Here is a 26242-nt window from a genome sequence, read left to right as displayed (position 1 = left end):
TGTGTTTAACAGCTGTTACTATCATGTTTAAATGTACTACATGTTGAAATACAGTCATTGCATATTGTTGAATGTAAAAGTCTAAAAATGAATACTCAGTTTTAACCAAGACATGTTTTCAGCTGCACATCACAAAATCATAAATACTGAAACTTGCAAAGGGAAATTTTCCATTTAAGTTAAGCTTGGGAATTTTACAAAGTTTTAATAGTGAACTTATTTTGGGGGGAACTACACATAATAAAGCAAGTATTCCCATTTCATTCATTTCTAAAATGTTGCAGTGCACTCTTCCAACACGTGAGGGCTCAACATGATGGTCTGGGGCAAGTTGATTGGCTTGACTTGTGACCCGAATGGGGCCATCAACAGGCTGAACTTAACCCTTGATTTCCTGACAAAAACTAAAGAAAACAGGCTTTAGACGCACAGAGAGCTACCAACAGTAGTGAGGGTTGTCAAAGCAGCTGGTGGACAATCTGTCAGCTGCACCACTTCATGTCTGGACACAACAAGCAAACAACAACAAAAACCAGTGGATGGAAAATCAGATTTACTGGATCGGGTGCAATTTGCCAGCTTCCAGGTTTAGCAACGAATGATTAATGCACAAACTGAAAAACTGGTGACTATCTGAGCAAACCAGCCATCCTCAAACCCTGAAATTGAGGAAGTCATATGAATGTTTTTTGTTTTTGTTCAATCGAAGTTCAGAATAAGGTTCAATGAGTCAACTCATTTTTGATTTAAAGTTAAACTCAACTAAACAGTTTTTTTTATTATTAGAAGGGTTTACAATGATTCTCTTCTCATGATGATCAAAGGGTTGTGTTGATTATAGTGGTGCAACAGACCAGTGTCGATCCGTGATCGGTACGGTTCCCCCCTCGCGGTTCGGCACGCATCTGAACCGAGGACACAGTTTAGCGTTAACCATCACTGTGAAATAGAGTTTTACTGACGATCAGCCTGCATTATCATTTCCAGCTCCACTAGATTTAAATGGAGACTCTGCTCTTTATTTACCCGTTGCCATGGTGAATCGTAGTAGCGATGCTTAATTAGTAGCTTACATTCATTCTCCACACATGTACTTACTTAGAGTGAACATACTCAGAGTTGATGGAAGTATCTCTGTCTGAACAGCTGTTCTGAAACCCATAACTCAGAGTTACCCATCTTACCCAGTGTTACCAATACGAACCGGGACAGTTTCAAGGAACCAGGAACATTACCAGGAACCTGAAACAGAAGCAGCTGAATGGAATTCAGCCATCATTCATCTTTATTATTTACACATGTGCTTTTCCTACTTTGACATGTCATTATGTCTTCTGCGGAAAAGGAGTGTTTGACTGACAATTTCCCCAGGCAGGATTTACAAACTAACACCAAAATAAACCAGGACAAGGTGTAAACATGTCGAGAATTATTAAAAAGACGTAGAAGTGATCCAGCTTTGTTCTAAATATAGTTGTGGCTGGTAGTTTTTTTTATATTTCTCTATTATTTCCAGTTTTAAAAAAATGGTTGTTTAAATGACAGCAAATGAAGCATTGTGTTCGTGTTAAATCACTAAAATGATTTATGCAATATTATTTGAATCAGAATTGACCTTCACTAAAACACTTATATTCACCCTAATTGTTTTTTGATACTATGACAACAACAACAACAGAAATTGTAATCCCAGTGATTAAAAAACATGATTTACACTTTCACTTGATTATATATTCAGCAAATTGAAAAAAAAAAACTGTCACTGTGGAGAATGAATATTCCCCTCTTGGTGTTGGGAAGTTTTTTTCAGTGTTTCGGTGTTATGCGTCCATGAAACTGAACACAACTGATCCACAAGGTTGAACCACATAAAAAGCACTTACTTAAAGCACTTCATGCATCTCCTCATAATGCAGCAGCTCCATGAAGCCTTTTTGCATTTCATTCACCTTCAGTTTGTCAACTGGGATGGTGCCAAGGCTTTTTTACCTGCTGCCATAGAGATATCGCCAATAGTGCCTAAGTGACAGCCGCCGGGGAAACAATGGAAAGAGATGAAGAGGGGAGAAGGAGGAGGAAGAGGAGAGATGTGGCAAAAGACAGACAGTTTGGAAAGAGGTGACGGGACGAGCTTATTTCTCACTGTCTGTTCTTTCCTTCGAATGGCCAACAGGTGCAAGAGTGCGGCTGTCCCGAAAGACGGGTACGGACACCGAGGAAATGGAGGCTTGTGTCAAAATGACAACTGTTCACTTCTCCATTCTCATCGCTCTCCCCCCCCCCCTCCCCCCCTCTCTCTCGCTCACTCGCTCAAAGAAAGCTCTTTATAGTCATGAATATTTCATTTTCATACTTCTGCAAAAGAGAAGTGTGCCGTTTGTGCTTCCGCTGCTCTGCATACTAACGAGAAGCTCTTCCCTTTTTCGTGAAAAAAAAGAATCTTGTGAAGTAAATGGATGTGATGAGGAACGAGCATGAGAAATGGAGTAAGGGAGAGAAGGCAGGGGAGCCTCATCACTGAAATCAAATTTGCGCTCTGTACCACTGATTGAACAACTTTGCAGCATTAATCTCACTTTATTGTAAAGGTTGCCCTGAGTGAAATCCTTCCCCTGCCCAGGAGGGATGGGGAGTTTTAGATGAAAACTCACACCTCGTAAATCTCCAAGGCTAGTTTCAACAGTCTCGGCTTTGATTGGGAGCGTGCCCCGTCTGTGTCATGCACAAGGACGCTGAGCTATCTCCTTTTGCTTCACTAAAATTCAGGAGTTTTAACTCTAAAAAACAAACTTTTGTGCAGCGTCTGCAGTGCATCAATCATGTGTCAAGATGAATGTGGCCTTAATATTAAGTAAATCCTTCCTTACATCTCAGTAGAAACCTGCTTCTCTTGGTCAAAGTCATACCTTCACAAACTGAATAGGCCTTTATGTACAAATCTCTGAATGTAGGAGATTACTGATGGGATTTCACATCTGCATTTGACCCCAATGCAATTCATTGTCAAATTTTTCCCAATCTTTCTACTATTCACTATCATTTAAGATTCTTTTCCCCTCTAAACGATGTCCTTTAAATTTGCTCTTAGTCCTTTTATCTCTAGGATCTGTCTCTTTTCCCTGTACACTTCTTGCAAAGCACTCATCTTATTTCAGAGGTATTAGGAGTATGATTTATAAAACATCCAAGGACCCCCCCCCCCCCCCGTGTGTGTGTGTGTGTGTGTGTGTGTGTGTGTGTGTGTGTGTGTGTGTGTGTGTGTGTGTGTGTGTGTGTGAGGAGAAGACCAGCATGGTGCTGCTGAGGCCGAAATCTGTCTCTTACTCTTAATTAAACCCTGGGCTCCAGTGGCCCTAACTTATTAAAGACCCAGAGTATGTACCGCACACACACACACACACACACACACACACACACACACACACACACACACACACACACACACACCCTTTAAGCTCACAACATCCCACCTTTAAGCTACGAATGATTTAATGCATCTCAATATTTCACCTTCCGCTGCTGCTTAGTGACCCACTTGCAGAGAAATAAATTATTTCCTGGACTCATTTAGCATTTGCTCACAATATAAAAAAAGATTCTGCACGATGGTTACTGGGTGGAGTTTACAGTATTAACGGAATTTGTGCTTTATACATAGCTAGGAAAGTGGTAAAGAAAAACAACAGAGACACAGAGTATGCAACAACCTTAACTTGTAGAAAATTGATCATGGAGAAATTCAATGCTGTCTAGATGCATTTCCTCAACATATCATGTCCACTGAACACTGCACTGGTTTAGGTGAGTGAAAGATTGTCATCACGGTTAAATAATACAAATATCTATGTTCACGTCTAGTAAGAGGCACAGTGACAAACCATGCTACCAAAAGCAAAAGCTTATCCACAGCTCCTACCTCTCACATTAATTGATGAATGCCAGCCTCCCTGCTCTGAAAGCTAATGTTGCCATTTAGGTAAATCATTACTGCAGGAATACATATGGCCACAACGCATAGGAGACAGTTTTATTCAGAGCCCACTCCTTAATCCACCCACAGGAGACGCACATAATGGATCTACTGCCGCACACTGTACATCAAATACATTTTCCTTCTGGAGTAACAGTGAAACAGCATGTCGTAATATCCTCATGATCAGTTGCAAAGCATCAATAAGTCATTCAAATAACATCGATTCCAACATTCAAAACATCTATTCCCACATGAACCAAAAATGACTTGCACATTCTCTCTGCTTTACTTGTTATTGTATTATGAAAACAACAAACTAATCCACAATCTCTCATAGAACGCTGTTCACACAGAGCTTTTCTGATATTATATTGATTACTGGTTTAATGCAAAGTAGCTCTCAAATCAACACTCAAATTATCCAACTAAATACTCTAACTCAACAAGGTGAACGCTTATTTAATCTCATAAGGCCATCCTGAGAAAGATAATGCAATACAATGAAATTACTGAAAGTGCCCACACACCGTAAGTATCCATATATCCATATCTATCCTTGAAACTATACAACAGAATACAAACACACACACACACACACACACACACACACACAAACAAAAACACACAAAACTAGAGCTGCCCTGATGTCCACTTCATCTCTGCAGGGTCCATGTTTCAGACCTAAATATAGGAGACGAGGTTGCCAACCAGAGATCAAAAACACACACACACACACACACACACACACACACACACACACACACACACACGTAACATTTACCTGACACTGTTAATGTTATGACATCCATGCTGTTTACCATCACACTATCACACAGTGCAAAAACACATCTAGAGATGCTTTAATTAAGGTTTTCATTTGAAGAATTAATTCAGCAGCAGCGGACCATCAAATGAAACTTCATCTATACACACACACCAGTGAGTCAGTCACTATACATCTGTTGGCGACACCTCTGTCAAACCTGAATTACACTGACAACTGTGTGCACAGACAGCCAATTAGCATTAAGCATTAATCACAGAGACAAACCGACTTTTGCAAAGCTCATGAAAGCAGCAATACACATTGAAACAGATGGAGCTGACTCACTTGAAACAAGGTGTTGGTTTGGTTGATACTGTCGTCACGGGTTGACGTCACTAACAGTGCTACTGTTAACGTTCGCAGGCGTCATCATCAGCTCGAGAGTCGCGGGTTGAGGTTAAAGTTACTCCCACCGCCTCGCTGTCACCATCCTCCTCAGCTGTACTTGGTTGTGTCCTCGTTTACTTCTTTCATTTCTGTAGCTAGTATGATTTGATTTGGTTAGCCCGCCGTCTGAAATCAACCAGAACAATTGATGTGCTCGTTAATCTGTGCGTGCACCCTGTGGTCAGAGTAACAGCAGAGACTAGGTTACGCAGGTGTTAATAATCAAATTAATGATGGCTGAATTCCATTTAGCTTCTTTTGCTAAATGGCTTATAGTACTGGGACATTTTAATAGAACAGAGCTGCTGTTAATGTAATGTGGAACACCTGTGCTTTTCCTGCTATGTCAGTCAAAATGTCTGCTGTGAAACAAGCTGAGAGGGGTTTGAACCTGGTTTGAACAGACACAGCACGTATTTTTTGTTTTATTATCTGCCAGAATATTCATTCTGGGATGTGCAGCAGCTTGTGAGTTATAATGAAGCATATACTACATTAGGTAGTCCATTGTTATTTATAACACAGCACCTGTCTAAACCTTTTCACCAACAGGCATCTTAACTGTAATGCAAGTGACTATCGTAGCAACCTCAGGTGTAATTAGTGAGTTACATGATTGCTGGGCTTTTACGCAGGCACTTAAATGTAATGGATTCTTGTCATTATAGTTGCCCAACACCTGTGCTTTCCTTGCTGTGACAAGTGAAATTGTCTCCTGTGAAAAAAAGTCTAAACAGTCAAAAAAAAATCCACTCAAATTGATCAGCATTGAAAAAGGTAAACTATGTAAACTACCACTAAATAGGTAAAACTACCACAATAAAGACTGAAATAAAAGTGTTTCAAAGCCCCCGTTCACTGCATCGTTCACTCAGCCAATAGGCCGACATTAATGCTAATACATTTGAAGGTCGTTATAAAGCCATCCAAAACGCATGGAAATTAATCTCTACCAGTGCTTACAGAAATCACTCTAACTTTTCAGGGGGTGCTTCTGATTATATTCTCTTGTTATAATTGCCTTTCAAAATAAACTTTTCCCCTTAATATTGACCCTCTGCTGGATGGCTTGTCATTCAGATAGCTTGAGGCTACCAGGGGCAGCTGTTCTGTCGAAGCAAGCTGATTTGCTCTCAACTGTTTCTTTTGTTTTTATTCATTGACAATGCAGAATAATTAATATAATGAGTACAAAAACTGAGGCCTTCCTCTATGAGCAGTTTTTACTGTCTAACCTCGTTAAACTGGTGAGCAAAATCAGGTGCAAGCAATCAAAATCAAAGAAACACTGATGTAAAGTAGGGCACATACATGAAAAGTTTCAAAGGAAAGGGTGTGCCAGTCTAAACAATCTCAATCACATGTTTAAATAATATATTCATGTTTGTGAACACAAATTCTAATTTAAATTTAAATTTAAATGTAAAGTATAACCCCTCCTGGGCTCGTCAATAATAACCTCAGCTCGTTTATAAAATAAATAAAAAAACTCCATTCCAGGAATAACACAAACACATTTTAGTATTCATTAAACTTCTGACAGATTTGCCGGCTCTCTGTTGAATTCCACTTTCTCAATTTAAAATCAGTCGCCAGAGAGAGTCGGGCAGACAGAGTGTCAAAGGCGGGAGAGGAGACGGAGAGACAAGGGATGGGTCCACAGGGGAAATTGACAGACCCAAAGATGAATCATATTTGCACCGAGAATGAATTGGCCATTTAGCTCCATGCGTGCTGTGCGTTGAGCGGCTATGTTGTTTGTGTATTTACGTCTGTGTGTTTGTGTGTGTCATGCCAGCGCTAGAGGAGACAGCAGCGTTTGCCCTGTGACGAGGCCGTGCAGATTGGTGTGAAGTGAGAAGCCAGTTCGGATCTGCGTGGCAGCACTGTGCATGTCACATTGGATCTGATGGCACTGAGTAAAAGAGGAAACAGCGGGGCCGTCACATTTAATAGCCCCTCTGTTCTGCTGATGACAATGGAGGGATGAGTCCAGCAGAATACACACTCTGTCCACTAGGACAAGCCAGAGGTATGGCCCTCTAGTGCTGCACACAAGGTGAACGAGACCAAAGTCAGGCAAAATACAGCTGTTGTGAGCAGTGGTGGAAAGTAACTAAGTACAGTTACTCAAGTAATGTACTGAAGCACGCTTTGAGGTGCTGGTACTTTGCTTGAGTATTTCCTTTTGATTTGACTTCATACTTCAATAGAAATAATTACTTGACAGATTTTGCAGTCTCTAAACTACAATGAAGAGTAGAAAGTAGTTACAATTCGCTCCTCCTTTGTTTTTCACATACAGATCGCCTCCATACATATCTAACAATATTCTGCTTAGAAAATGAACTGGTCGTGTGAGTTTTTCCCCCAAAAAATGTTTTTTCCTTTCTCCCTCTTCCCAGAACTTGTGATTTGTCATCCATTTTTCATTTCAGGTTAAAATAAATCATTTGAGAGATGCATTTCTATATATCCAGTATTTATGATAGGCTTAACTGTCAAAAGTGCAGAGCTGGGGAATCATGATGCAATTATGTGAAAGCTCACAGCTGTCAATCACACAAAAAGAGATTGAGCTGGAGTTAGAGGGAGAGACGAAAAGATGGAGAGACTGATCAAAGAGGCATAATGGAGGAGGATAGCAGAGAGCATCAGTTGTTGTGCTTACTATTCAGATATGTACAGTGGAAAGTAACAGAATGTGAAGGTCTGAAATGAGGCAATGGGCCCTGCTGCAACGCAATCGCATGCTGGTGAAAAGAAACCACCCGCTCTGCCCTGCTGGTGTCATTGATCAGACTCAATCTCACTCTGATAGTATAAACACAAACTGACACGAGCTGCAAATGCATTGTCCATAAACTTTGTTTCATAAATGTCCTTCACATCTAAACTGTTCCTATTCTGCCCTCAAACTTGTTTTTGTTGTGTCCTCTTGCTTGCTGCTGGCTGCAACCCTCTCTGTGATTAAAGTTGTGAATAAATGGCTCCAGCTCCTGTCAGAGAGCTAATGACAAAAGAAAGTTGAGTATTCATGTTTGTTTGAAGAGCCGTGGTGATGCGTGCCCTCGTCCATCATTTGATGACATCACGGCCACTACACAGACAGGGGGGACATTGAGAGTTCCTGCTCTGCCCCAAAAAAAACTCAGAGAAACCCCGGAGATTTAATTAATCATCATTTCCCACCTGCTGGTTTGTGCTCCTCTCTCTCTCTCTCTCTCTCTCTCTCTCTCTCTCTCTCTCTCTCTCTCTCTCTCTCTCTCTCTCTCTCTCTCTCTCTCTCTCTGAAGCAGTGACGTGCGGTGAGGTTCGTGGCTGGTGAGGCACTGACACTACATAAGTCAGATTTACAAATATATGAACCCAATAGAGTAGCTTAAATCACCAATTGGCAGTTTGCACATTGACTACTGGTTGTTTTTCATATTTCATATCAGCATTATTTACTCACACATAGGTAAGGTACATATTTGATTCCACCGGGAGCGTTTCAGAAGCGGAGCGCTCGCAGGCACCACCGGCGAAAATCGTAAAGAGAACAACAAACACATAAAAGGTTACTTTACCTGTCTGACGTTGAATTGCTGTTGATTTGGTCATATTTCCTTGTTTTTTGAGACATTTATAAGCTTAGATATAGAATCTTACATTTTTGCAGTCAAAACAAAATATAAGAAGAAGAAGAGAAGTGTAGAAGAAGAGCAACGACAGAACAAGCATAAACCCGACCCGTGGGCTCTCGCACGCCCTCTTCAATGAGGCAGAGTAGTGTTTGCCTTTCTGTGCCTTTTCACTGCGGTTTAATGTCAGATCAGCAACACTAAATATGTTCTACACAGACATGAAATACATTACCTATTCTATGGAAAGAAATTCCATAGAATAGGTAATTCTACAAATATTACAGTGGTCAACCCAGTTTGTGAGGGATTCACAATCTGAGGTGAGGTGAGGCTCGTCGCTGCCTCACCTCTCGTGTCTCCTCTCTGTTTGAACAGGACATGCGCAAATTCAGCGATTTTGATTATAAAAATGTTTGAAATGATTGGAATCATACAGAAATTACATGTATCAGTATCACAATATTAATTTTAATTTTATTTTATCATTATTTGTTTTTTACTTTTCATGATGCCTCCCCTGACAGCACGTCCCTGCTCTGCAGCCTCCCGTCTCTCTATCTCCGAAATGAAACCTCACATGGAAAAACTTCCCGCCGAGTGAGGTTGGCATGTTGTGCGCATTGGTGTAAAAAAGAACCAGCCTGCGCGCATGCATGAGCAAACCGGTGGATTCACATCACCCAGGCTGTGAATACGAGCCATGAGTGTGAAGCAGTCATTTAAACACACTTCTCAGGCAGAAACCTGGATCCGATTCAAGAAAATGAGGACTTTGAGTGCTCAGAACAGGAGAGAAGCTAAACACGAGAGGAAGTTATTAGTCATTGCTAAACATAAATAGCACCTGTCATCTGAGCGCAACGGTTTAGTCACAACATCAATATGCATTTAAGTCTCATTGGCTTTGTTCTTCCCACCGCATTAACTATGAGGACAAGCAGCAAGAAAACCAAATGCGAAAGTCAACCCAGTTGTTGTCACCTGACCTTTCACCCGGGCTTTTCTCACCACCACCTGAGAAACTAAAATATCCATCACATGTGAACCAGATCCTCAGGGTGCTCCCCTGCATCCATCGCTCTACCCTCTCGGCCTGTGGTTTCCGTCTCCAGTGCAGAACCAGACTGAATAATTGAACAGTTAGCAGAAGATTCATGAAAAGATTGGCTGCCAGAACGCGCTCCGGGGGAACGATGCTCAACACAACTCTCCAGAAACTGTGAGTGAAAGCAACAAACTCATCCATATTTACTGTCGCATCGCTGTACGCTTGGGGAGGGAGAGGGCTGTGTACTTCAATGTATGAAGGTACAGGTGATCCGAATTATATAATACGCCACATTAGCTCTCCTGCTAAAGTTTACCTTATTATTGATTTACAAACATGACCACATGTTAACCGGCATATTAGTATTCTGTCCTACAAAACTGACATGTGCTGATGTCCTCAAAAATTGACACAGTTCTGTTAAACTGGCTTCTCCATTACAAAAACATGTATCGGCCTTTCTATTGGCCAGCACAGAAAATTCACAGGTCAAGGACACACAGCCAGGAGATCCCACCAAGGTGCGGATTTAATTTGAAGTGAATGGGAGAAGGTCCATGGAAAACAATGCCAGCTTTCTTATTATAATCTGTGCCGCTGAGAGTTGCAAAAAGTAAGCAGTGATTATGAGGGAGGGATTGAAAGAAAAAGTGGGAGGAAAGAAAAAGAAGGGACAGCGTGTAGAGAGGGGGCAAACATCTTGCCACCCATTTGCTGATATATTTGTTCCTCTCCTTCTCTCTCCTCCCCTCTGTTTATACCCCATGATCAAAGTTTGGCCCCCTGAGTCTAATCCGCAAATAGCGTGAAAAGCCGTGTGTGGAAAGCACATTTTAAAAGCATTGAACTTCAGCATGTTTCTTCTAAAGATTCATAGAGTTTAATGAACCACAGTCAGGAAACTAAATCATTCACACACACACACTTTCAGTATATTTAAAGCAGATCTGGTGTGAAATGCCACAGTAATGGAAAGGTGTCATGACCGAAATGTAAGAGGAGCGAGACATATGGACAGAGAGAGAGAGAGAGAGAGAGAGAGAGAGAGAGCGAGAGAGAGAGAGAGAGAGAGCGAGAGAGCGAGAGAGAGAGAGAGAGAGAGAGAGAGAGAGAGAAGTGGGAGTGTTGACACCGTCATTTGATATTTTGGCTTTGCATTTGAGAGTGTGAAGTCAGTCAGACAGAGTTACTGCCAAAGTTTAAAGCTTATGACGTGTGTGTATGTTTCTCAGTTTGTGACATTGTAAAAGATATTTAAATAGGTCACACTTCTGTGTTTCTACGCAGAAATATAAGAAGGAACAGAATCAGCCATGGGCTTTATTCAGACCAGTATAATGGTTGGAAAGCAAATTATAATGAGAAACTGGAGGAACCCAGATGACCTGGCAAAATTGGCATCAAATGAACTAATATCTTCTAGCTCGAAGGACAGGACTGAGAAAATGTGGCGAAGTGGGAAGTCCTTGAATTACAGTGTTAATGTAGACAGATCTTGAAGTACATTTAGATAATGGTGTAGATTAATGTGGGAACATGTTATAATGTTTCGATACAAATTCCATAAAATATTAATTTAAATAAAACAGAATAGTTACAGGTTTGCCAGACTGATTAGGGAAATGAGGAGCAGGTGTGTATTTGGGAGTGGAAATTCAGGTGATTGAAAAGGCGGAAAATGGGTTTCTGCAGGGCAGGGGGGAGTGGCTGTATCTGAAGTGACAGAGGACTGGGACAAGTGAGAAAGTCTGAGGGCATCTGGTGGACTGATAGAGAATGGCTGTGCAGGCGGCTGGGCAAGTGGAGGGACTGAGGACTTTTGAGTGACAGTACAAATTTAAACTTAAGAAAATGTACTGGAAAAAAGAGACCAAGTCCACACAAAGAAAAAAACATTATGATATTAGCTTTCAATAACACCATTAAAAAGCATCCAGTCCTTCACAGGATGGCTTGTTTCTATAAAGGGCGACTTGAACTCATCTGACAGCACTGTGGGGACGCACCTGACAAAAACAGTGCTGCTTTAAATGATTTATTCACAGAGCATACAAATCTTATATATTTTTAATTTTCCTAATTTGAAGACCTACCATCGGTGAGAGAGCATGTTCCCTGATGCTCATGCTCAAGGACACGTCTTCAGTGGTTTCACTAAACTGTTGACTGGCACTAAATCTGGGACTTTTGATTTATGCAAGTCTTTCATCCGCACACTCTGTTTATAGTCACGTTATATTATCGTTAAAGAGCACAAACTCCTCTCACTTCATTTCATTTTCTTTTTTATTTGTGAAGCAATGTGTGAAAATCAACAATTATGAAGTCCTAAGTAGACTTGCCATTGACTATTCAATGCAACATTTCTGTAATTGTGCTCTGCTCATCAGCCGCCTACTTGTTACTGCCATCATTCGCACACTATTGTGTTTCAGGGTAGTTCAAAAACATTCAATAACCATCACAAAATAGTCTCTTTGTCTGTGTTGACAGACTGAATTGAACGTAATTTAAAAAAATGTACGTCTCTGCGAATCTGATTACGTTTTAGAAGTAAAAGTAATTCAAGCGCTGTTTGAAGTGAGGCCCTAGTTATTACTTGAGTTGGTCTGAACACAATAAAGAGACATTTTCATAATAAACCCAAATAAACGCTGCAAACCTCTTTGTGTAGAGAAGTTGATAACTGCTTATGGTGAAAATCTGCTACCCCTTGTGAGATGACAGCCTCCTCCAATCCCTTCAGTCCTCATTTCACTGAACATCTCCTGCTAATGTCTTATAGGCCTATATGATATCTGACTCTAATAATTGATTGATGCAGCTCACTAAGAGCTACAGATTAATATAGTTGTCATAATTAATGCAAGGATACATTAGAGTCATCTTTAAGTGTCAAAACTAGATATCTGATGCATTAAATCACTCCCACCAGAGATGATGCATGTTGAACTGGAACATGACCTACTCTCTTTCCAAATGATTCTCTAAATGACTGATAAAAAAACAAACAACAGCAGACTTTCTAACAAGGCGACACAGTTCAGTTCCAGCCCTTGTCTGTCAGTCATTTATTACACTGGACACTTTTTTATCTTCTTAACAGATCAGACCACTCACAAACAATTATATGTATCGCGTGTGACATTCTGCCAACCTGGGCCATTTGCTGTTGTTTAAAAGCCATTTTTAGCACCAAACACCCACTTGTCTTCTACACTGCATCTCAAATAAGTTCTCTTTCTCAAAGTGACAATGCCTGCAGGGAACCGTGCTCAGACATATTTGCATTTGTAGCATTTGAATTAGCCCCTTTGAAGAGAGTAATGTGAATGCAAAGTGATGGCGAAGGAGAAGTTGGCAAAGGTGCAGGCTTTCATCTGCCACACATGTTCTTTGTGTCCTCACATCGGATCGGGGAGAGTTGCAGGCCTTCAGGGGTCTTTTTCCATTAAGGATCTCATTCGTTTTAGCCCTCCATCACGTCCTCCTTAGGAGCTACAGGCCGACTTCAAAGCTGCTGGTGGAAACCGTCTTAACTGGGTTCTACACTTGGGCCTCTGCTGGCTTAGCTTGTTATAGAAAACACACTCACTCTCAAATATTTGCTTTTGTTCTTATTTCTGTATTTTGTGAGAAGTCTGTATGTGACAAGCAGAAGGTTCACCTGCATGTGTTTTAATTTACTTCTTAGGACACAACAATCGTAAGAGCTATTAGCAGCTCTGTGTGGCTATACTCCCACTACATGTTTAAACTTCCAGACTTGCCTATGTGTTAGTTTTGCCCATGTAAATATGTTCTTTCAGCACATCTAAGAGCTGTAGCTCTGGAGTATACTATGGAGGGATTATGAGATGACAATGATGCCGTTAATCTTTTTTCTTTGTTCTTTTTCTATTTTTTCTTTCTTTAATGTTTGTCCCTGTATAATGTAAGTGTGACTTTGATGTATATACAGGGTGGGGATGTTTAAAAATGTGAGCTAGACAAAAGAAATATTTGATGTATTGGTCCTATGCTCTGTCTGATGGTGTACAGAAATACTGTAAGGGGAGAAGGGAGATAAATGAAAAACAAAATTCCCGGAGAAACTGCTTTTTATGGTAGCTACTTTATTCTTTTACCATAAAATGATATCCCATAAAAGGAAAAAGAAGCAATGAAAATGAGCCACCTCTCTCACCCCATCACTTGAGTCTGCCAGTAAACACTTTCAGTTTCAACTATTCAGCTCCACTAAATCATAAATCATCATACCAACGGAACCACTGCAGAGCTATTTTGTACTCACAAGAGTTCATGTTTATGTTTGGATGAATTTGTGTCACTTGGTGGTTAGGTCTGCATGCATGCAAGCATCCACACACTGTATGTGTGTTGCAAAGTGTCCCCATCGCTGAGGATTTGTTGCTGCGACAAACTCAGTGAAACTCAAAAAGGTCACTGAGCAAACTGCCTGTCCTGTGTTATGCGGTGCTCTGTCACATGTTTAACAGGTATCATCCCTCTCCACTGGAGAAAACAAAGCTGAAGGAAGGCTGAACTGTCTTATATAGCATAAGGGTGTGAGCTGCATGATTTTAAAGATGTGCACTCACCCATGTTACTGCATGCGTGCTAACAAAGGCACCGAGCCTGCATGCGACTTTCTTCATTAACTCCAGGTTACTCTGTGGATACTGTGTCACTGGCTCTGAGGTCTGTTTTGAAATGAATTATTCAGATGTGCTTTCCCTCTTAGTTCCAACCCAGTGGTACATGTTAATATGAAATTAGTCCCACTTTACCCTGCTGATCTTTATGTGCACATGCTGTTATTGCACATCACAATAAACCAGCCCCTGCAACCAGATCTCTGAATAAATCAAGGTTGCATCATCTCAAGTTGTGAGTTGAAGGGATGCTGATGTCGTTTGAAACTATTAGTGCCGGGATGCAGTTAAGTACGTTAACTATTCACCTCTCCATGTTTGAAATTACCACAAAAACAAACACCATGAAATGTAGTGTTCATTAAAGTAAAATAACACAGGGATCATGCACTCTGTTATTTTACTATGACCAATTTGCCTCTGTTTAAAATAAATCTCAAGTACAGTATCAGAGTGCCTCTTTTTTAAATCTAGCTTGAGCTAAAGGTGGTGAGGCTCAGGAGCGTGAATGTGATTGAGGGTTCTTTCTGCCATTAGCCAGCTTGAGCTGTCCCATCCATGAATCATATATATTAAAACCCTGCCTTTTTTGTCCTTCCATTATATAATTTCATCTGTTAATTTTGTAATTGAAGAATTTATTTAAAATCAAATAATTTATATCAATAGCTAGCTGTGCTTTCATCCTACTGACTCAATTTAATGATTGCTATGATTATTACAAATATAAACAGTGCTACTACGGGTGTGCAATACATTTTTCGACCGTCTGTGCTTTGTGAAAATTAAGCTCTAATCTTGAAAGTGTACAAGCTGGGGAGGCTGATCAGCTCGAAAAAAAAAAAAAAGTGGCTTGGTATTCCCGATGACCTCAGCAGCATAGGGCTCTACGGCAAAGGAGTCCTAGAGCTAAAAGTGTGCCTAATTAAGACTGGAGATAATGCTAACTGAGTCACATGATTCATTTGGAGCCCAAGCTGCCCCACATGTACAAAATGGACCCAATAGGAAAGATATTCCAGCAGGCAAAGGTGCCGCTCAAACACCTGTTCTGGTTTTTGAAAGTGTGTTGTGACCACTGGTGGCATGTCAGGTGGGATGAGTGTGTGCCGGAGCTATGTTTGAGCTTACTATACAAACAGTCAGGGATTTTCCACAAGATATAACTTTTGGCCAGAAGAGAATGTCAGGCATGTCATTTATATTGGTGTGCATATAGGTTTACAGGACTTGTTTGGTCAGTTGTGGTGTCAAAAAAGCAGAGCATCACATCACCACAGATATGTTTCTCATCATCTTTACCACCAGTGAGTCAATGTGTCTTGACAATGACAGTTTACTATCTTAAGTTACACCAAGAAGTTTTTTTCCCTCTACTTGCTCAACAGCAACATTGTTAAGAAACAGATGCAGCCGACGTCTGGGGCTTAAGGAGTGATGTGTTCAAATACAATACTTTTGATCTTAGATACTGTATGTTCAAGACAAGTCTGTTATTAGTGAATCATTCAAATACTGTTTTGAGCTCTTTATTAAGGGTTGCAGTGATTTCCTTTACTATTGGTGCAGACATATAGAGTGTTGAATCATATGCATATCTCACACTCTACAAGTCTGGGTAAAGCAGCACCAGAAAGTCACACACAGACAAGAACGGGATCAGGCCCGTTACAACCGACGAGCTAAACTGGCACCACTGCTTCCAGGCGAGCGGGTGCTCATTCGTAACTTCCGCAGGAGGGCCAAAGGACAGTTGACCCCGAGATGGACCCCAGAGCCCTTTGTGGTGGTGACTCAGCTGATGGAGGGCCACCCAGTTAATGTCCTTCGGCCAGAGGGTAAAGAAGCACCAACACGCATAGTGCATCGCAATAATCTCCGACTGTGCCCTTTAAATGATGTCACACAAGAGTGTGAGGTTCTTGTTTTATACCAGCAATAAAAGGTAATTCGACTGTTAAAAAAATGAAGCACCATCGGAGGACTTTAAATAATTTATCAAAACTAATTAAAAGAAATACCACGGAATAAAAATTTAAAAGAACAACGGTCCAAAGCTAAAATAAAAGACAGCCATTTAAAAAATGATAAAACTCAATAGATACAACAAAGGTTTAGAAAATGTGCATTAAAATGGCAGAAACCACTAACTTGTACCCAGGTAGATAAAAAGAGTTAATTAAGTAACGCACTAATGACTGTCCTTGTAATTCGTTACTGGACTCCAAATGTCTCAAATGGGTCATAAAATGCTTCAGAAAGGAGAGTGTTCTACTCATGTGCTGCCTCCATGTCACGTCCGACTCGTCCACTTCTGTCCATCCGGTACCTTGTCTCGGGTCTTACTTCCACTCTTCCTCCCCGTCTACCGTCCATAAACTTTCCCAGTGGAACAGCTTTAACTCCACGACCCAAACTGTGGTGTTTGGGTCTCTCCAGATCCTCCGGCCACCCTCGTGTCTCTCCTCCCTGTCTGTTCCTTGTCCGTTTCTTCTCCCGCACCTGTTCCAAATCAACCTTGAGCCACAATCCAAATCAATATGAAATGTCAAAAAAACAAATACATGCAATGATAACTCCAAATATAAAACTACTAGAACCATGCACACACACACATCAAAACCAATTTATACCAAAATGTAAAATACATAACTACGGATATAACCTAAACGGAGTAATCAATTAAAACATGCACATATTGGGATCAAGTGAATAAAAACATAGAATGTCCCACCTTGACACATACATGGCCACACATGCTTCTTTAACAGCAACTGGAAAATCTTATACAAAAATAGAGACGAACAGTGATCCAAGCACGGAACCCTGGGAATCCCACATTCTCTGTCTTATATTTGAAAAGCTTTTGTTAAAGAGGAACATCTGTGTTCTATTAGTTAGATTTTCTCTCCATCATTTTGCTTATAACGGGTAACAAGCTGACTGGTCTGCTGTTGGATCAGTAAAGATAGTACGGGCCTCATCAGGTGGAGGAATTACCGTAGCCTCGTTCCAGGGAGGAAAAAGATCTCCTGGAAGTAGCTGTGGGAAATGCGCAGTCAGTTTCACCATCAAGGCTGCCTATGATGTCTTGCCATCTCCCAAGAATCTCAGCCAGTGGTACGGAGAATAGCCCACCTGCTCCCTCTGCTCTACACCAAGAACACTAAAAGGCATCCATGCCTCACTCAAGGCAGATACACCTGGCAGGACAACTAGGTGCTACGCTGTCTTGCAGCTGTGCTGAGAAGTCGGCGGATGAAAACAAACGCTCTTCCTTCCCCTTTTATCCTGATGTCTGACAGCTGAATTTCCCCCAGAAGGTGAGGGTCACGCCAGACTCATCAGATCAAGGCATGAAGAGGATGCTGAGATCGTGTCAACCACCCTCAGTACAGACATTGTCCTATGGTCGGCCTCTCTCCATCTCGTTTACACCATCGAGCTTACAGTGCCCTGGGAGGATGCAGTGCAGTAGGCCTACAAGCACAAGAAACAAGGTTCACTGAGCTAGCAGCCGATGCTCAATCTTCTTCTTACCATTCTATGATCAGAAAAGACGAGTACTAAAAGGAACAACTGCATCTCTAATGTGGGTTCAGAAAAAGTACAAAGAGCAAAGCAGTGGCACAACCACCTGACATGTGACCCTGCATATTAAGGTACAATGAGGCTGCTTTTGAATCCCTTCCTGCCCTGCCGCTGCGAATGGTTCAAGCTGCTGGTGTGGGCAACATAATCTAATATGATGTGATGAGTAATTGGCTACGTGTTTCTCCTCAACCCAGAAGGCAGCAAAGCATGAAGGCAGACCGAAAAGTCTCAGATGTGGAAAGCAGTTTGACCTTGTGCATACATATCGAAGGCACCGGGGTTGCAGTATCAGTTTCATTTCATGACCAATGCTACAATTTCAGCTTGAAGTCTTGTTTTCATAGCCTCAAGGAAATTTTTTTTTTTTTGATCAACATCAATAGAGCAGTTTTCATTTCTAAAGAGTTTTTCTACGTAAGTCCCTTTAAATTGAGTAAACTGAAAAGGTGCTGGCCCTGGTTCAGCAGGACTCTCTTGTTGAATCATGTTTGATGTTGTGCGTTCACCTCAAAAGGGGGGCAGGGAGGAAGTGTTTTGAAACTGCAGGAGAAAGCGAGAGCCCGGGTTGTACAATACTGAGAATAAGAACAAAGGCACACAATGACACAGAGGAAGGAATAACAATGAGTGCCGTGCCGCAGTGTTGTGTGATTCTAGAGTGGCACAGGGGTTGTGTGCGTGTGCGGGTTTGGGATTATTATCAGAGCACGAGGAGCATGTACTGTATATATCATTTCACTAATTACTGTTCCACGCTCTAATTACAATGCAGCAGGGACAGATTCAACTCTCAGATCCTTGCTCGTGTAAAATCTCCATACGGCTTCCCTTGTCAATCATGCACAATCACAGACACAATCCCAGAAAACCCAGAAAAAAAAGCATGTTTCTTCTTCCCCCAGTCTTTCTTTTGGATATCAGATCTGCTCCCCGTGTTCTCCGTACAGCTGCCACTCCTCTCTTTCTTCATCTTTTGTCAGCTTTACCTCGACTCACCCATGCTGAGAAGTCTGGAAAGCAGTACCAAAAAATGAGATAAGCATATTTGAAATATGAGAATAAGCTTCTGTTAAAAAGGACATAAAACACATACATTATAAAAAGTTACTGTCTCTCAAAAGCAGTTATTTGGCTGATTTAGGGGGCAGGCTGCAGGATAAATTGAATGCTTGATCACCAAAAAAAGAGGATTTAATCAAGATGCAAAGTAAATGTTAAGTTGATGGTCCACTGCAGTTTTTGAGGGATAAACTTTAACCTGGGCAGCCAGCTTCAATCAAATTCTGAAGAAGCTGACATGAGAGACATGATGCTGCAGACATTTGTCATAACAAACACCACAAAAGATCTGAATAGAAATGCATATATTTCACTGCATAAGCCCTGAAAAAAGCCTGGATAACTCACTTTATAATCCTGTATTAATAGGTGTGGACAGGAAAAGGGCAGAGCACAACCTGCAAATACTTTGTTTGGTTTTGGCCAAAATGGCAATTATTAACCACAAAGGACTGAACTGGACACAGAATGTCAGAAATGCATATCATTTACAAAACCATTGCACAGAAATAACATTTTTCATTAATTACTAAATTGGCCTCATGATTTTAGAAGCATAAAGAAATTAATTTATATGCACATAACTTAGAAAAGTGCTAAGATGTGCATGTTGCCTGAAAGGCAACAGTGTACCACAAAGGAATCTCAGTTTGCCGCCACGCTGCTGTTGTTCACAGAACTATAATAGCTACAAGTACAGAAGTCAGCATGACTAGATTCTCTCTGCTACTCTGTTATAATTTAACCTAGATTTAGATGCTGCTTTTTCTCTATTCAGTGTGACTCAATGCAAAGTTTTGATTTCATTCTACAACTAACCAATAGAGTGAATATTACGAAGATGTCTAAAGGCGGTGATTCTCCAAGGTGTTAGTCCACTATCACCTCATCAGGATGAACTTAGGTTTACAGAACATCCTGGTGAACGTTTTCACTCATCTAATAGTGTCTACAAGAGTCTTACAGAGTGACTGTTTTATCCATCATCTAAGAGCTTGGTTCTCCCCACAACCCTCACCACCATAACCAGTGATGGAACAACTATTCAGATTCTTTACTCAAGTAAAAGTAGCAGCACCGCTATGTAAAAATACCCAAAACACACTCATACCACAAAGGCCCTGTATGTAAAAAGAAAACTCTTTCAGTGAAAGTACAGAAGTAGTATGCTAAATGTACTTCAAGTACTCATTTGCAGATAAATGGCTCCAGTGACTGATGTATTATTAGACTGATTTGGTTGTTAGTGCAGATGTTGCATCTGCACTAACAACCAAATAATGGATAAGCAGCATTTTACTGTTGAGCAGGTTGAGGTGTAGCTAAATATACGTATCTACATCATATACAGTTAGGTAGTTTAGTCCAGTGATTGTGTTATGATTAATGGGATAAGAGAGAAAAAAACATTATACTTACTCAAATATGTGCTTTATTGTGAAATACTAGACCATTTGACCTCTTTGGGCCTCAAACTGTTTTTTAAAGTAAACTAACTGAGAAGTCAAGAGGGCTCTTGACTGGAAGTGGAAATGTTAACAACTCAGTCACATCCAAGTCTAACAAGTGACCCGGAGTACACACTGCGTCATCTTTAACACTGCATTGTGAGCTTATATGTTTTGGTTAATGATGTTTTGATGCTTTTAATGGTTTTATGTGAAGCACTTTGAATTACCTTGTTGTTGAAATGTGCTATACAAATAAACTTGCCTTGCCTTGCCTTGCCTTAATGTCAAATCTTAATTTAGTGACTATAGCTGCTAAGTATATGTAGACGAGTAACTAACATTTCCCACTGAAATGCAGTGAAGTAGAGTCAAGTAGCATAATATGGATATTCTCAAGAGAAGCACCTCAGAATTTCCACCACTGAACAGTGAAGAATGAGCTGAGGCACAATGAAAACCACTATTCCAGCTACAACTACATTACTGCTGGATCATCATTCCATATCTATAGTCATAAGATTTATGGTTGAAAAGTTAAGATAAACTATATGAGGTAAAATGAGGTTTTCTGTGCAATGAGCTTACTTTACACAATAAGGGGAAGCTCAGCGCTTTGAGGATTACCTGAGCCAATCTGCTGCTTTCTCTGCACTGAGGGAGTCTGCTGAGGTTTCAGGACCTTATAAAGCTGCCCTACAGATGCCTCAGTTTGCCATTGCACCAGTCTGGCACTGCTGAGTAGATCCAGAATACACAGAAAGGACTTTGTCTCCCAGATTGCCTGTGAATCACTTTGCATCACCCAGGAGGAGATGGAGGAAACTGAACATCTGGTGGATGCGAGGTAATCCTAGCCCAAATATGCAACTTCACACGTCAGTCTAAAAGATAATGATCTACTCAGTAGTGCTTCCTCGTTTCTCTTCTTGCTCACCTGACTGGGCAGTAAGAAGAATGGACAAAGTAACATTTATATTGCATTTACAGATCAGACTTGTTGAAATAAACCAAAACAGCTTCTGAACCTCAAGTGGACAGACAACAGGTCCGTACAGTCTAATATATTGTTCAGTTATAATGCTGCCTGATGGTTTGGACATTAGCAGTGGGGTTAAAAGCTTTAAAACATTTCTAGACATCAGAACATATTCAAGTGATTTGCTAAACCTGTCAGAAGTTAAACAAGCAAGAATCAACATGATCACTTATGCGTCTGTTAAAATGAATCTGCATTTAAGCTCACAATAACTCTCTGAATTTGAATACCTTTCCGTGGGAAAGTCTGTGCTATGCATCACGAGTATGAACCTTCCCTGACTTAGTGTAGTGGTTTGCTTTCCCAAAACAAAACCTTTTGTGCCATCTAGTGACCACAAGACCAGTTATACACAATAGCATCATTACTAGACGTGACCACTGGAGGGCAGCATTTGTTTCTAACACAGCACTACTAGCTGTTACTCAGCAGTCCTCTCTCCTTTTCCTTTTTTTGCAAAATGTAATTTCTTAGGGCATCTTTGAGTGAGAAGCAACTGGAAACGGATGGGAAAAAGGAAATGTGTAAAGCTCTTCTATTCATCAAAAACAGATAATGAGGTGTCCTCGAGCAAGGCACTTAACAGGCAACTGGTCCAGTAGAGCTGCTCAGTGGTTAAAAGTGGCAGACTGTGGTGCAAGCTGCAGGTCCTGGCTGTGAATGTGCGTAACTGGTTTGTAAAGATGCAGGACAACAGTGAAAATGAGCAACCAAAAACAACAGACTGATGAATGCTTTACTTATACTATAGAACTAGATGTTTATTGTTAAAAAGACTGCAATTCAGTAAACATATGCCGAGGTATTTTCATTACTTTGTGAAAATATTTTACAGATTTAAAATAGTCACGGTGTTATAACTTCATAAAAAAATTAATTAAAAAAAGACAAACATTCCAAAGACTCACTTTTTTATTACCACATATTTAAAAATGACACAAACAGTATTAGCAAAAGAATCCCACCAGAAGTCTGATAAGTTTGATGACACAGGTTTTCACACCATGAACATTTTAACATGATTTTACTTTTTCAAGAATCCCTAGACAGCGAGGGTCTATTTATCATTTTTGGTCTCTTTTAACCACCAGACACTTCACTTTCAATACCTACAAACCAGTGTGTGGCAGAGGTTACCCTTACATGTTGAATCTTTAAGTTTGAGTCAACATCTCTGAATGTGCAGTAAATGGACATGTATTTCTACATCTCATGTCACCTCACATTGCTCCCATTGCACTTGTACCCGATTATACTGTTGCGTAACATACCACACACATAACCAGGGACATACAGTAGCTGGTAGAACAGTTGATAAGTTCATCCACAGTGCAGGCATACATATTAGAACATCAGTTATCTCAGCATAGTAGGTCAGAGGAAGATGGAGCCAGTGACTTTTTGCCTAATTATTCTTATTCACTTTCTGATTTACACTACAATACAATACTACTTAAAGCAACAGTGTGTAGCATTTAGAGTAATCTATTGGCAGAAATGGATTATGATACTAATAAGCATGTTTTCTTAAAAGTGTGTGATACGTTTTTGTTACCTTAAAATTAGCTGTTTTTTTATCTAAATAGGGGGTTGGGTCATCTTCACAGTGTATGCCATGTTTGTACAGGAGCCCATAAGGGACAACCCAAACACTGGCTCTAGATCGGGTCATTCACATTTTCACACAGAAGTTCCAGTTGGTGGCAATCTGCAACCTCACCGCTAGATGTCACCAAATCCTTCACACCGCACCTTTGAAAGTCACGTCACTGTCCATACTTATCAGTATGCATGATTAGTGCGAGTGGTGGGATGCATTTATGAAAAAACATAAGGCAGTTCATGAGAAGGTAACCACAACATAAAGTTGTGAGATAACAGGAGTCATTGAGAGTTGTGTGCTGCCTCCATTATTCAGGTTGAGATGTGTCTGCAACAAGTAACAGTGCAGTGTCAGCATACTGCCATCAGATCAGTGCCATTAAAAAGCACAGACATTACGACATCATTAGAAACTATTCAACCTGCAATACAATTTCAATTGTAACTGTTGCTTTTCCATGAAGTGACTTCAACTTAGTTCCAGTTTGTAACACACCCAAGCATGATTAAGGACAGGTGAGCAGGCTGAAGTGCTGGTCCGCTCTCGCACAAACAGTCTTTAAGTCAGTTTTTGCATCTCAGAGGTTTTGGTCAAGTCAGTGGAGTATTCTGTGGAGGTATCTCTCAGGGTTGTTCTCTCCTCCTCTCCTCAGTCCTGAGCTGGTTCTGACTGGTCTCTCCGAAGTCCCTGCAGGGCCCTGGCTCTCAGTTAGTACCCCTGTGGCCCCTGTACCTCTTCCTGTTGTCCCTATGGAGGTGTGTCGGCGTGTCTCTGGACTGCTGTGTGGTCCTCCGGCCTCAGAAACACTCTCCTCCCCGGGATCCTTCCCCTGGCTGCTTGGCGAGCTCTCTCCGATCCTGAACATAAATGTTGTTGAAAACAATATGGATGCCACATAATATAAAAAAGTCACTATGATGAATGATCTGAATGTATATGAAATTAAATAAAAATCACACCAGCAGTTTTGCTACCTGAGGTGATTGAAGGCTCGTAGCCAGTGTGAGCCCAGCACCTCTCTCCCGTTGGCCCTTAGTCCTCTCCGGTGACTTCGGGCCCTCATTCCTTTCAATGCCTGAGCCAGTTCAGCCTCATCTCCGTGGCCCCAAACCAGCTGGGCCCTCTGCTCCGCATCTTGATCCCCCGCTGCCCTGAATAGTCTCTGGAGCTGCCACAGATTCACGTCGCTGAAAATGTTCGCAGAGCCAGCCTTCCTACTCCTCCTCTCAGCCAGCCGCCACAGCGAGGAGGGGCCCGCCACCATGGAGGAAGGAGGGGAGGCGGGTCTGGTATCCATCCGGAGCAACACGGGAAAAGGTGGAGTACACTGGCTCTACTCTGTGGAGAAGTCGGTAAGAGTTTCCACTGGGATGTGTTTGCAAAGAGAAAGACGCTTCAATGTAAACAACAGAACTTAACAGTACATGAGTGCAGACTGCGTCACAACACCGCTGAGCTGCAAGTCTTCTGCTCTGACTTTTTAATCCTACTTTAAGAAGTGAGCTGTGCTTTAAAGCCCATTAAACTGCAGATGGCAACTTTATCTTTCTTTAGTCACATATGGTTTTAGGTGGGGCACTAACAGATAAGGTATTAGCTGAGGGACCAAGATCATGGCTGCATGTAAGTCATTATAAGTCAAGTATATTTCACATTTCTTCAGTGTAGATATCTATCGAGTAGAGAGGACAACAATATACCACATCACAAAACAACTTATGAGCAAAAATTATCATTTTCCTGAGCCACCTGATGGGTACTGTTTCATTTGACCTTGCTCTATAGTCACATATGGAAGTATGTGTTGATTATAATGTAGTTATTACATGTATTATGTACAGGGTGCCTTAATAATCTGTGACTTGCATTGCTATCTTTGTCTAACTGGAAAGAGGACCACAATGGAAATAAGTGATCTTTTAACTTTCTTGTGTTATCCTCGACATTTCCAATAAATAAGTATTTGTCACAGTGTATTATCTGTTTGTATATTGGATATGTCAAATACATAAAATAACTCCAATTCTAAATTTACTAAACAGTCAAGGAGTTAGTTGAGGACATAAATCATTATCATTGTGGGATGCAGCTCTAAAAACACAAAAAACTTACACATTCATAGACCTATTTTTTTAAGAAGCCTAGTTTAACGTTAACCACGCGCCACTTGGCTAATGTTTGCATAACAAAAACACAATGGTGCACAGATACCGGATCCCTTGCAAAACTAGGAATAAGCTGCGAAGAGTCTCTGTCAAAAGAGAGTATGAAATCGCCTTTGAACGAGACCTATTCGTGGTCCTGGACGCACTGTACTGTACAGTCTGTGCTGGGTTCTATTATGCTGTGGGTAAAAGGCAGTAAACAAGAATCCCGTGAGAGTCATGAGGGGGAAAAAAAGGACTTCTGCTTACCCAAAGATTAAGTGGTGTGTTTCATGCGCTTTGCTCCTACAGCACTCTGCTTCGCTGCTTGTCTTCTATGAAATCTTCCACAACACTGAAACGTAGCGCAGATCAGTCAGTTTCACCTGCAGACAATTTCTGTCCTTGAGCCGACGGTCAATCACAAATCAATGTCGTCAGATGACCAATGAGGGTAGAGAGATCCTCTGGTCCCTCCTGTCGAGTTTAGGAAACAGCTTGTTTTCTCGACCAATCACAGGTTTGGGCGAGAAGGGAGGGAGGAGGTGGTGGTGGGCTCCGCCTCCTGGCCACGTAGGGTGTGTTTGCTAAAATCCATTGACGTCAATGAGCCAGAGGCTGGCACAAGAAGCGTCTGTCAATTATGTGAGAGGGACGTAACATGTGAGCATCCCGCGCAGAGACAAACAGGATGACGAACAGGCTCCTAAACAAATCACTGCTTCTATGTTGTGTGTCCAGTGTACAAAGACACATATTATATTATATTATATCAGATTATACTCATAGTATACATATGAAAATATTTGTTATTATTATTATTATTATTATTATTAT

At 41.0% G+C, this 26242-nt stretch overlaps 1 protein-coding gene across 2 annotated transcripts; it reads right to left on the bottom strand.

Annotated features, from left to right (window-relative positions):
- Positions 1-22552: 22552 nt before the first annotated feature.
- On the bottom strand, positions 22553-26137 carry LOC137880826 (arginine vasopressin-induced protein 1-like). Of its 2 annotated transcripts, none has more exons than XM_068722372.1 (3): positions 25676-26137; positions 24236-24626; positions 22553-24118 (listed from the first exon to the last, which is right to left on the bottom strand). In XM_068722372.1, exons 2-3 carry the CDS (start codon positions 24556-24558, stop codon positions 23857-23859), a joined length of 585 nt encoding a protein of 194 aa, XP_068578473.1. In that variant the 5' UTR covers positions 24559-24626; positions 25676-26137; the 3' UTR covers positions 22553-23856. The 2 variants fall into 2 exon arrangements, with proteins under 2 accessions (XP_068578473.1, XP_068578465.1); XM_068722364.1 differs by having other exon boundaries at positions 24236-24599; positions 25676-26136.
- Between the last annotated feature and the right edge of the window lie 105 nt (positions 26138-26242).

Source organism: Cebidichthys violaceus, unplaced genomic scaffold, assembly GCF_023349555.1.
Source record: "Cebidichthys violaceus isolate CVI_PGR_0920_01 unplaced genomic scaffold, fCebVio1.0.p SCAF_10, whole genome shotgun sequence".
Taxonomy (NCBI): Eukaryota; Metazoa; Chordata; class Actinopteri; order Perciformes; family Stichaeidae; genus Cebidichthys; species Cebidichthys violaceus.
Note: the sequence above shows the minus strand (reverse complement) of the source record. Positions and strands in the feature narration are given on the sequence as shown.

What these genes read in the sequence shown, in the direction of transcription:
- LOC137880826 (XM_068722372.1), bottom strand. Translation starts at nt 24,558, where the DNA reads ATGGATACCAGACCCGCCTCCCCTCCTTCCTCCATGGTGGCGGGCCCC. An exon ending in CGAGCCTTCAATCACCTCAG is followed by an intron (nt 24,119 to 24,235) that starts GTAGCAAAACTG and finishes ATTTATGTTCAG; the next exon opens with GATCGGAGAGAGCTCGCCAA.